This window comes from Sinocyclocheilus grahami, unplaced genomic scaffold (genome assembly GCF_001515645.1).
Source record: "Sinocyclocheilus grahami isolate Dianchi unplaced genomic scaffold, SAMN03320097.WGS_v1.1 scaffold80.1, whole genome shotgun sequence".
NCBI classification, from domain to species: domain Eukaryota; kingdom Metazoa; phylum Chordata; class Actinopteri; order Cypriniformes; family Cyprinidae; genus Sinocyclocheilus; species Sinocyclocheilus grahami.
In genome coordinates, this window is record NW_015505259.1 from 283,588 (window position 1) to 296,977 (window position 13,390).

A 13,390-nucleotide genomic window follows, 5' to 3' on the forward strand; every position below is an offset into this window, starting at 1 on the left:
ATCCATTGCACTGATTGCACACAGCTGTAACCAATCACACCACACCTGAAAGCCATTACTCATACTATATAACACCTACCCAGATCCTGCTCAAGTCGCCTAGTATTGTTCTGCATTTATCACTCTCCTAGTGTTAGCTGCTTTACCAAGCCATCCCGTGTTTCCTGAGTTACAGTTTAGTCTTGTTCATATTCTGTTTACCCGTGTTTTGATCTTAGCCTGTTTTCTCATCTTGTCTGATCTCTACTTGCTCTGAAGTTTATAGCCTGCCTTGGATCTCTCTCTCGTCTTGTCGTTTGGACTCTGTTTGCCCCTGCCTGGACTATTACCATGTACCTGGATTATCTCTCTCTGTCTAGCCCTCTGGATGTCATTTGCTGATCGGAGACCCTCGTCTGCTCTTGGATTATTCTTGTGTCTTGCCCGTACCATACCTGCTTGCCATTTTGACCCTGCCTGTGTTCTGACTGTGTTTATAAATAAAGCTTGCACATGGATCCTCACGCCTCGTCTGCCCCGTTACACTACTAAATATAGACACCTTAATTTTAAAGAAAAATAACAATTGAAAAAATATATAATTAATATATAAATCTATGACAAAAATACTATTATAAAGTAGGTTAGTGAATAATTCAGCAGCAAAAGTTATTCTAGAAAAATCATGAGTGCACAATTTTATAAAATCTAAACATTTAGTGAAATAACATTATTTAGTGGGGAACAAATATAAGTGAATAAGTGTAGGACTAAATCTGCTCATGTTACATTGCTCTTTGTATTGTTGTAAAATACATTCATAAAAACCTATATATATATATATATATATATATATATATATACTATAAATTAAAATAAATTTCTTTTAAATGTATAGCACAGGAATGGAGGCAGCAACATATTATAGATAGGACAGAAAAAGAAAGGCTATTAATAATCTTTCATTGTGCAAAAATATTATAATACAAAAGTCTCAATACAGGGCGAAGCGCTTATGCGCATCCCATGCACCGAATGATGCGCTTGAAGTAACAAGGAGTCACAGTAATTACACAGTAAGCATAGAAATTTTCAAAGCAAAAAGTGAAGAGATATTAATGCGTAGTGTATTAAATCTGTGCAATAGATTGAGCCTTTTCTTTTAACAGTTTTAAATCTCAGTTACTGTGCGCTCTTGGAGAGAGTATCATCGTCTTGACTGTCGAAACTGAACGTGACACGAAGTTTGAATGCTGAATGGAGGATGAAAGACAATGAAAAGTTTACATGAACTTGACTTAAATATTCATCTACCTCACATTAAACTATGGAACGGCTTCAGAACACTTGGAATATAGTGCACAAAAACTTTATTGTGCTTTATAATGTTTTTGTGCCATTCGTGCGGCTTAACAATAACAGAATATTATACACACAATATCGGATTTGGATCGTTCTCGTCTGACCGATACCCGATGCGGCAGAAAATGCCAGTATTTGATCGGTGCATCCCTAGTTCCCCTCACTTCACAACAAATCCTTTCAGTTTAACAGTATTCAGAAAAGAACAAGAATGAAAAATATAAGCTGCTAAGCTATAAACGAAATTGAAACCAACGTTGAGTCTCTCATTCGACACAAATCCAAATGTTTCTGTATTTGCGATGTTTTCGAATGCCAAAATATTATTAATTACGTAAACCTGGTTTTGTTCTTCACTCACGTTCCAATATTGATGTAAACCAAATGTGTATGGCATAACATTATGGCAGTATGGTGATAACGCTTAACGGCACACATTATTTAAACTGAGCAGTGTGTTTTTTCCATATGTTTGGCTGACTGCATTTTTTTATGATAATGAACAGGCTGCATTGTCAAGTTAGCCATGCTTAACTGTGTGCGTGTGCGGGGCACCGGCCGAATTTTTTCCTTCTAACAGTGGAGCAACTACTCCTCCTATTCAATACAGATAATCGAAACTGTAAAAGGTTTGCTTTTATTTGTGTACTTTCACAATAAAAGCCAATCTTTGTGCTTTTGTAAAATAAAGATAAATAGGACGCCGCATTCTGCCGTCTTGGTTTCCTTTCGAGCAGCACAAAAAATGAACTGAAACTCTGCATACTACTTGTTGCAGTTTTTTTCTTTCTTTTTGTTAATTTATTAAGTAAAAATATATTTCTCATATAGGCCTATTTATTCATTATATATATATATATAGCCTAGCTTTATTATGTTTTTCTCCGGTCGCAGAAGCGCTGCAAGTGCGTGATGTGACCATGTGAATCTTCATGTTCTGTTGTTTGCTGCTTTTTGCGCATGTAAAATGAATCCCTGGAAAACAAATGTTGGTATTTTTAACGGGTCACAGACACTTATCCTTTCTAATTTAATTCAATTCTAATTCAAAAATAATCTTGTCAGTTAACGTTTAATAATCGGTTAACGAGTGTCGATTGTCGGTTAGGAGAAATAACCAAAATGAGCATCCCTAGATATTATAATTATAAATATTTTTGCAATGTCACTGTTTTGCAAAATGCATACTTTTTAGTAAAACAGCTATATTATATTTGATGTCATGATGTAGTATTTATTATATTTTTTACAAAGCCAGATTGGAAATTTTCTCTCATTTAAATACTAAAATGGAATTGTTCATGTGTGATATGATTATGGAGCCAAACAGACTTCAAATCAGTCCATACTGTTTCTACTTTGAGACGATCAACTTAAATATCAACTGCTGTTGTCCAGTTCTCTCACAAAATCATACAGAGCCTGTAAATCTGCAGTGAGCCAATGATTAAAACTCTTTAATTATGGTCACATGTGTAGTAATGACAGCTCATGCATTGCTCTGCTGCAAAAATAGGCCCAAATCAGGCAAACAAAATGACATGAATCCACACGCAAAACACACCTCTGGGCAGTTGCTATGCTATCAATGCAACACAAAACATTAAAATAATCATTTTGCTACTCATCAATAAATTCCACTACAGTGGATAATTAGAATGCATGATTAATTGAGGATAATGAAATGAGAGATGCAAGGAGACAGCGTCAGTAATGATCAGGAATTTAGCCTTTTCTTGCTCTCATTTAGTGCTACTGATGAGCTTGGCCCTCATACAGACATGCACCCACTCTTTTTACACACACACACACACACACACACACACACACACACACACACACACACACACACACACACACACACACACTGGAGAAGGTCAGAAACGCTGGGAGATTGAGAATCTCTGTTGAGAGCTCAGAGTCTCTGTTTCCTTTCACGCTCATCCTGTACAAGACCACATACTGAGAGCCAGCTACACACGCACACACAGACACACACACACAATCTTGCCTCTCACACACACATACACACTCTCTTTTTACACACACACACACACACACACACACACACACACACACACACACACACACACACACACACACACACACACAGTTAAATTACAGCAGTCTTGGCTGCAGCCAACAGTGTAATAATTAAGAAGATAATAGCTGAGCGTTTCGAGTGTAAATCTTCCTCCTGGATGGAGCTCTGAACGCTTCAGCCTGCCCAACCCCTCCGAAGAGCTGCGTACATCTGCCACACACAGACACACGTGTGTGCAAATACACCAAACACACGTAATACCACATGCAAACTACAACAGTGTGTTCAGATATATATACACAATCATGATAGAGTTACTTAGAAAAACACACAAACATCACAACAACAAACGTTCACTAAATATCAATATGAAAAATCATATGGGCCCAGGGAAAGGTTAGAAAAGTGTCAGTTTGAGTTAAATGGTTGTACTGGATTTCCATTTCTTTTCACAATGTTCTCTCATGTTTATTCATGTCTATATAATGGATGTTTGTTGCTGTCAAAATCAAATTTGTTAGCATTGTTTCCAGGGGCCCTAACCATCTCCAGCCCATCATCAAGCTCAGACCAAGACTCGCTATCAACTCTCCCAGCTCTCTACATGATAGATCATACTTGCACTTGTATTCTTTTTTTGTTCCTCAGTGGGGATAGAAGAAGCAGTTACATTCAAACAGATCTTTAAGAAATAACCTAAAGGTTCATTTATGAGGGCTGACACTCACAATGGAGTGTTCATAAATGCATGTCTGCTGCTTGTATTTACAGTACCCTTAAAGCATTTGTATTTACTGCTGCTGTGTGTAGTTGACAGTGTTCATCAAAGTATTATTACATTCTGTACCATATATACTTAATCTGTTATTAGAGATATGCTTGTTTAGTGTGTTTGCAAGTGTCTTGTGTGCATCGAGATAGCATTTATTTGATCAAAAAGTAAAAAGTCAAATAAAATTGTGAAATATTTACAATTCAAAATAACTGGTTTATATTTTAATATATTTTTTTATGTTATTTGTCCATGTGATGAAAAGCTGAATTTTCAGCAGCCATTACTCTAGTCTTCAGTGTCACATGATCATTCAGAAATCATTCTAATACGTTAATTTGGTGCTCAAGAAACATTTTTTACCCTTATCTCGATCTATTATCAATGTTGAAAACAGTTGTTGTGCTTAATATTTTTGTGAAAATTATACATTTTTTTCAGAATTATTTGATGAATGGAAAGTTTAAAAACAGCATTTTTATGTAAAAATTTAAAATTCTATATTGTCACTTTCTAAAGAAATTGACATTAATTGTTCATTCATAACATGCGTAACAGTGACTTTCCCTGAAGTTTACTGTTTAATGTGGTGAATTAGCTATAAAACTAACACTTTGCTGGCTGTAGCGATGGTACTTCAAAAGGGAATTCATTTCTTGGGGATTTCTTGGACTTTTAGTGGGATTCCAACATACTTTACCTTTTTCCTTTTCCAACTGCACATGTGTATTATAACTTTGTGGTACTAGCAGTTTACACAATATGCACTCGAAAACACTTGAAAGATACGCATCCACAATGCACTTGCCAGGAACATAAATATAAATGTCTTGTTAAGCCTCCCAGTATGATAATCAAGCTCAAATGGCACATCAAGTCTGTCAAAACGTACTATAAACACAATTCCAATTTTCGAACAAAAAAAAGTCCATAAGACCTCTGATGCTTTTTCAAATAATAAATTCTTGTGAAATGAGCCCCATTTCTTACCGTCTTGTGCCCCCTAGTGGAGCACAGGTCTCAAAGGCTGCTTACAACTTCATCCTCACTTTATCTCTCTAAGATTATAGTGTTTTTACCTGCAAGTACACAACACTACACCTGCAATGGTTAATGAAGCTGTCCTAGCAAAATCCAGCACACAGAACATCACGGCTATCTCTATACCACAGAGCAATGCGAGGCGAGATGGGCCATTTAGCCTGTAATTAAGAGCTGATTAAACCAGATTGGGCCGGCTATTCAACAGCAAAGTCACCTTGCACTTTCTGCCTCCTGTTCCTTATGCTGTAACCTACATAATGCGAAAGTAACGGTTACGCAAGCATGAACTGTTATGACCGGTGCTGCGATGAAGATCATCTAACAGAGGTGACATACAATTAACACATTCGGGCAGAATGTTGGATTTAAACCACCACTGATGACCTTGTGTTTGTTTAACACAACTTTGCCAGTAAATTCTCTCACACAGCACAAATATAAAGCTTACACTTTACACTATTTAGGACAGTATGAAGAGACTCACCATCTTGAAAGACGCGCTCCACGTTGAGGCCGTAGGTCGCACAGGTCTCATAATATGTGCACCTCTTCAGGTCGTTGGACAGTTTGCGAGCGCGGGTGTCATCGATGACACGAGGATTAGCTGCACTGATAGCATCTGTGAATGGTCAAGACAAGACAAAGAAATTTGAAACTAAACCTGGACAGAATAATGACTGTAATAATTCGTGTTTTAAGAAAATAATTTCATCAAATGTGAGAGAATACAAATTCATCAAAATATCTTGTGGACATATTTAAGAACAAGGGAACAAGCAGATGAGCTGCAGCTCTAATCTTCCATTGATTAGAGTGTGGCACCTCCTAGTGTTCATATACTGAAAACACAAGTAGTATGAAGGTTTTTTTTCTTGCATTACTTAATATTTTAAATATATATCTGCGTTCAAAAGTTTGGGGTCAGTAAGATTTCTTTTTTTTAATGAATACTTGCATAAAAAGTAACAGTAAAGGCATTTATAATGATAAAAATGCTGTTTATTAGAACTTTTTATTTAACATTTAACAAGAATTTGACAAGAATCCTAAAAAAATGTATCACGGTTTTCACAAAAATATCAAACTTAATATTAAGTTCAGAGAGTAGAAATTGATGGGGTTCTTTCGGAGGAAACTTTTGTTAAAAATGGAGTCCCTCAGGGAAGTGTTTTAGGCCCTCTTTTGTTTCTTTTATATATTAATGACATGCAAGCAGTTTGTGATTGCAATTTGTTTTTATATGCTGATGATTTTGCTTTGTTAATTTCAGATAAGGATGTTGGTAGGATGCAAGCGCATTTAGGTAAGGAGCTTTGTAAGGTAAGAGACTGGCTCTATGAAAACAAACTTATGTTGCATTTTGGTAAAACGGAATCCATATTATTTGGGTCTAAAAAGAATCTGAATAAGGTTTCTAAGATGTCCGTTAAGGTGGGGGATTGTTTAATATCAAATATAACTTCTGTTATCTATCTTGGAAGTATCCTTGACAATGATTTAAGTGGTGAAAGTATGGCTATGAAAGTTCTGGGTAAGGTTAATGCTAGGACTACATTTCTTGCCAGACATGTTACTTTTCTTGATAAACAGAGTATAAAATTACTTGCATCATGTTTAGTGTCATGTCATTTCGAATATGCATGTATTTCTTGGATGTCTGATTTGTCTCATGGTTGGTTGGATAAGTTACAAAAATCTCAGAATAAATTGATAAGGTTAGTTTCAGGGTTTAGTCGTTTTACACATGTGGAGGTTTCCCATTTTAAGTGTCTTGATTGGTTACCTATAGAAAGCAGACTAGAACATATTAAATTAAAAATGGTACATACGATTATCAATAATAGAGCGCCTTCATATTTTAATGTATTTTTTTCTAGGGTAAATGAGCAACATTGTTATAAAACTAGGCAAAGTCTTATGGATATTACATTGTCATTTTAAAACTATGTATGGTCGTAGGTCTTTAAGATATTCTGGGGCACTTCTGTGGAATAAGTTACCTCTGGACATTAAAAGTATCTCGAATATAGTTAGTTTTAGTTTAAAAGCTAAAAGTTGGTTCTTAAGTAGGTTGTTTTGTTGATGAATTTGTATTACGTATGTGGTTATTTGTGACTGTAAATTTTTGTAAATGTGAAATTTTATTGTAATTTTTGTATTTATAATGCAATGCCAGTGTTCCTGTTACCGGGAGTGAAGTTTGTGCTTTACATCAAGGACCACAATGGAAATAAGTTTTGTTTTAAACTTTGTGTAATCCTTGACGAACAGTGTATTCACTACTTTTTTGTTAAATAAACATAAACAGCTCTAAAACAATGTTCTTGAGCACCAAATCAGCATATTAGAATGATTTCTTAAGGATCATGTGACACTGGAAGTAATGGTTACTGAAAATAAATAAATTAGGTTTTAAAATATATTATAATAGAAAACAGTTCAAAGTGCAATAATATTTTAGAATGTTATTGTTATGATTGTACATTTAGGTATTTATTTACTTATTTTAATTTGGTAATATATAAAAATATATATTGGTAATAGATATAAATTCGCAACTGAGTTACAAATTCCAATTCTGAGGTGGGAAAAAGACTATGTTCTCAGAATTGCGAGTTTATATCTCACAATTCTGACTTAATAACTTGCAATTGTGTGCTATAAAGTCAGAATTGCGAGATATAAACTGGCAATTCTGATTTTTTTTTTTTTGCAATTTCGAGTTTATATCACGCAATTCTGAGAAAAAAAAATCAGAACTGCACTTTTATATCTGGCAATTCTGACTTTATATCTGGCAATTGAGACTTTTTATCTCACAATTCTGAATAGCGAGATAAAAAGTCACAATTACCTATTTTATTTTTTATTCAGTGGTGGAAACGGGCTTCCATACTTCAGAGACTTAAAACATAAAAAAATATATGAATAAATCTTACCAACCCCAATGTTTTGAAAAGTAGTGTCCATATAAAATATCTATAAATAATACTTGCCCAAAAAAACTGATCAACAAGTAATGTGTAAAAATAACTGATAACAATAATCCCTGAAATATGTAAAAAGTTTGTGCCTACTCGTCAAACTGTACTCTATTCAAATTGTTGCCAAGCCACTGGAGAATATGGCCTTGAATTCGGAGTGTGAGTTGCTGTCATATGATATATCCAGGTTTTTTTCTCTCCAAGACTCACCCTGAGTTCCCACAAGCACCAGGGGCACCTCTGCTGTGTTGCGGTAGTTGGCCATGCGACTATAGTAGTGGTAGACCGTCTGAAAGCTGATCTCATCTTCCAGACTGAACACAAAAATCACCGCATCTACCCACAACGCAAACTGAGAAAGAATGATTGAGAGAGTGGGAAGAATTTAGAAAGTTAGAGAGAAACATTATTTTAAAAAAACAACAACAATACTTCTGTTTAAAATAGGCTAAACACATTTCATAAATAATGAAGATTCCCTATGATGTGATTATTGTGAATGTGAACTTGTGCACTAGCAAGGGCTTTGAACCATTACATATTGGGACACTGATGGGACTTAGTTGCATCTTAGTTGTAGCTGTCCTAAAAAGCAGACTTAAGAAGCCATGACAACATTTTGGGTAAGTAAATATATGGAACAAACAATGCTCACAGGATTTATGGTTAATTCTGGGAATATCCATAAGAAATGCACTCAAACAACTCTGTCAGCTCGAAATGACTGATTCCCTGCTCAATGGGACACACTATAAAATTCATATTTCACAGGCCATGAGAAAGAGGCCACATGAGACATCCTGTTTGCATTTTATGACTAACTAAGAATCAGTTTGTCTAAATAAATGTTATCAGCCTCATGTAAACCCTATTACATCATGGTTTCCACTCAGCCGCTTTGTAAAACAAAACTAATATATTGTTCTAGCTACGCCATCCAGAGTTGAGACTAAGGCTCAGCATTGTGAATCAGAACATCCTCTGTAAGGAAAACGCATTGTATTTGTGGCTGCACTTCCTACCTGAGCCTCCGGAGGTCCCCCTTCATCCCTGATTAGGAGGAGGTAACTTTGTCCATCCACTACAATCTCCTTTTTAAAACGTCCTCCTGTCCAACAAAAGAAGCGAGTCTGATGATTCTAATACATTCACTACTTATAAATGAGATGATTGGTGGACTGTTGATTGAAATGGAAACAAAGAAGGGCATGTGTATCATTTTGTTATTTTCTAATTATTTTTTTTTTGGGGGGGGGGGGGTATATATTTGTTCTATAAATCAGAGTTCAGAACTAGTAAATATACAAAGGTGAGTACTATAAAAAATGTATTAAATAAATTATGTGCACAATTTTATTCCGTGTAAGATTCACAGCAGGGTTCAGTCCACTGTCACAGACAGCTGTAGCATGGCAACTGCTTTTTTGCATCTTCTATTCTTTCTGTGAAAACACTGTTAACAGCAAAGGATTTCCGTTTTGGAGCTCCTGTATAAGATCTACTGCTGCTGCGACGTTGTGGAATGTCCCTTTTCATTCCCAAAGGACTGACTGTTAATTAGTGCTGTGTTCAAAATATCGATACAACGATGTATCGTCACAGAGATTTGACGATATGAGTATCGATACAGCTGGCCCTGTATCGATACTGTGGCACGTGTGCAGCAGTGGACCACGCTTAATTTTACAACGTTTAAAATTTAGTAGAAAAGTGTGAGGTTTCTAAAAAAGAATGAATAGAGCATCTGTTAATAATCTGGCCGCAGAGGAACACAACGGGGTTGCCTGATATAAAGAGACATAATCCCCAAAACAGAGCTTTACACTTGCGCAATACAGAAATATCTGCTAAACGTGCCACTTATCTTTGTCAACCTGGCAACCATGTGCACACGCACTCTCTCTCCACTGTGGATAAAAGCGCTTGCTTTCTGAAAACACCGCTTAGCTTGCAGTTTAGCTATCTCCACTTCAAGTCTATTCTCACAAAAGTGTGATTCATCAACTGTTCATTTACGACACAGAGCGAGAGAGAGAGGCTGTGTATGTATGAATTACCACCGTTTTGCCGCGTTTCTCTATTAACAGTAAAGATGTGGCTTTAATTCCTTTAGAAACAATGATGTTACCAGCTCCTTGTTGAGAAAGATAATGTAGCTCTTGAGCGATTAAGCTATTTAGTTGATAAAACTGCAGGGCAGCGCTAAAAAGTTTGTTCCTGAATGTCTGAGTTCGGCCGCAGCGTGATCTGTGTGTGTGACTGAACTTAACACCAAACTGCTTCTGTTTCACACCAATGCTGGCACAGACGTGCATGTTCGGCTAGAGTCGCTCTGAACTCTGCATCTTCGGAAGCGGAGCTGCGCGGAAAGTTACAAAAAATGTTGTGCACACCTCCACACGAAACAACGTCGCACGCACTCAAAGCGAACTTGCAGACGCTCGAGTATAAATCAGCCTTTTTTTATTATAGAGAGTGTTAATTTGTCCAATGATAACCTACCAGCAATGTAAATAATTTTTTTAACATATTAGAATGAGTACATCACAATATAAATTTATTATAACAAGTACATTATTATTTATGGGCTAAAAAAAAGATGCAAACAATCAGAATATTGTACCTGGTGGGGAGTGCCCAATGTAAACATGAAACATTTTCATTTTAAAACATAAATGCACCAGTGTAAATGTAGTCTTATATCTAAGGGGGCAGGGACGCATTCGCACTACAGCCTCACGTGTGCGCCACATCGCTGAGTGTAACCGGTGTAAACTAGTAGGTGTGTTCGACTTGACGCGGACTGACTGTGCAGACCGATCGGTGTATTACAGTACCACGAGAGTTAAAGAGAGCAGACTGCTCCGTGCGCTTTCGAATCGCTCTCGCAGATGTCAAACACTGATCGATCTGCGCCGCACCTCTTCTAGTCGAACACACCGGCTAGTGCTGCAGGCTTATTGGCTCACTGACACTGATGAGATTAAGCCCTTAGGTATCGAAATTTGGTACCAAATGACGAGACGTTTTTCGATACTCAATGGTATCGAGGAATTTCGGTCGGTGCCTAAAAAGTATCGAACTCGATACCCAGCCCTATTATTGGAATGTAAATTTGGAAATTCAAATCACAGCTTTCTGTAGCTGAAATGTGATGTAACGCCACTGCAAATCTGAGTTTTGCGGCACTTCTATCATCAGATGACGTGCTGGCCTCAAACGTGAAAGATTTAACCGTGTCGCTTGAGCTTAGCAAGGCACACACTTCAACGGTCTCTGATGTCGCGCTAAGTTTCCTTTGGCACTCTGTGCTATAATCCACTGCGGCAAACAGGCAATTGACATTTCTGGGGGATTTTTTTTTCTTGCAAGGCGATTTCCTGGTTGACCGCTGCTATGCAGTGGCTTGAGTTTTTATACGGTAAAGTGCAAAGGAGAGGACAAGACATGATTAGTGCCCGGTAACTGCCCTCTTCTGTGACCTCAAGCTCTCTGCGGGACCCCCAGGCACTCAGATTACTGCAGTTAAGCACAATTGTACTAAATGTTGCTTAAACTAATTACGATTTTTAAAGAAAAGCCCTAAAATGTACAAACTCTGCTCCGTGAGGGAGCCATCTGAAAGGCCAATTTAACATGACTACATAATAACAGTTATAAAGGACATGAAACATTGACACGGGGAGCTTTTGAAAGCAGATCCGGGCTTGAGGAAGAGAGCATATTGTGGTGGTCTGGCGGTGTGCCTTGAATGTTCTCAATTATACATGGGGAGTATAGCACAGTCCTCCGGCACAACTGTACTGTTCTAACATACTAACAGCAGGTGTGCGGCGAGAGAGAGAAAGAATAAGAGAAGGAGAGAAAAATAAGAAGAGTATCTAGGCTATGCCTCAGCAATACTGAAAAGAGAGGAATATTAATTGTATCTACACATAACTTCAAGACTTAAATGGGATCTAAGAACAGAAGGACACATATACGCCATTGTAAAGCCTTTCAAAAGCATTAAAGTGAGTAATATAAACTGTTAAAGATAAAGACAGTGAGAGATATAAAAGTACAAAGGCTTTTAATGATTCTCCAAATTTCACCTGCATATTTGATAGCAAAACACCTACCTTCAGGGCTCTCTTCTTGCACGTACGTCCCTGTCAGATACCTGTGCACCAGGGCAGACTTCCCACTGGCCAAGTTACCCACAATGCCCTGCACACACAAATACACACACAGAATTAATAGGGGTCCCTTACATGATATTTTGGCATGTAAATAAACAGTGTCTCAGCTTAGACCTGAAGCAAGTCCTACTATACCATGGTCTGTCTGAATACTTGATTCTGATTGCCTGGCAGGTATGCATTAAAACCATATAATGCACAGGTAGTTCCAAGTCAGATTAATCACTGTTCTATATTAATGCGCTGCTTTCAGTGACGCACACACATACGCACAGAGAGAGAGAGAGAGAGAGAGAGAGAGAGAGAGAGAGAGAGAGGATCATGCTGCACACACACAGATTATTAAAATGATTTTATATCCTTTGCTGAGTACGGAGTACCATCAGTACAGTAAAACGGTGTCTTTTTAACTGTGGGTATTTTTAAGTCCCAGGGATTGATTTTTATTTAAAAAAAGGTATTTAAAGATCAATTAAAATGGACACCCTTTGTTATAATTTCTTGTTGATCATGTTATTGATTTTTACTTGTCATAGACCCAGACTTCAGTTTGAAACTTTTAAAGTTAATTCGATATGATTAAAGAACTATGAAATGAAATTAAAATGATAAAATTCATTATTACTAATAATTACATTTAAAGAATTCTAAAGAAAGAGTTCTGCACTTGTGTTAAACAAACTGTAATTGTGTTAAATTATGCTAAATATATTAAAATATTGTTTCATTTTCTTTATTATTATTTTGGATTAAACAAATTGTGTCCATGCATTAATATACGTTAGCATGACAAGTCAGTCATTTAATTTTAAAACTGTACGATGTCAATTTCACATGCAATAATTTCATCACAGAATGCTATCAAACAAGAAATAATTTGAGATGGAGGAAATGGCGCTGTCAAATGACACAAATGTCATTATTAGGGGACCGACAAATAAAGCAGTGAGAGTGTTAAAATTGAGTTTATTTTTAATTTTAAATTAACTTTCCACAGGACAAGAAACAGAGAATTCAGCGTATT

The 13,390-nt window shown here is 36.6% G+C and overlaps 1 protein-coding gene across 5 annotated transcripts in view; it reads right to left on the reverse strand.

Annotated features, from left to right (window-relative positions):
• Positions 1–13,390, reverse strand: part of agap1 (ArfGAP with GTPase domain, ankyrin repeat and PH domain 1) — a 202,847-nt gene that overhangs the window by 78,871 nt on the left and 110,586 nt on the right. For 3 of the 5 annotated variants that reach the window (XM_016273617.1, XM_016273616.1, XM_016273619.1), the window contains exons 3-6: positions 12,280–12,394; positions 9,208–9,293; positions 8,396–8,537; positions 5,686–5,820 (exon numbers count right to left, since the gene is read on the reverse strand). In XM_016273617.1, coding sequence (XP_016129103.1) covers positions 5,686–5,820; positions 8,396–8,537; positions 9,208–9,293; positions 12,280–12,394 — 478 coding nt within the window. The remainder of the gene's footprint in view (positions 1–5,685; positions 5,821–8,395; positions 8,538–9,207; positions 9,294–12,279; positions 12,395–13,390) is intronic. The other 2 variants (XM_016273620.1, XM_016273618.1) reach the window with 1 other exon arrangement.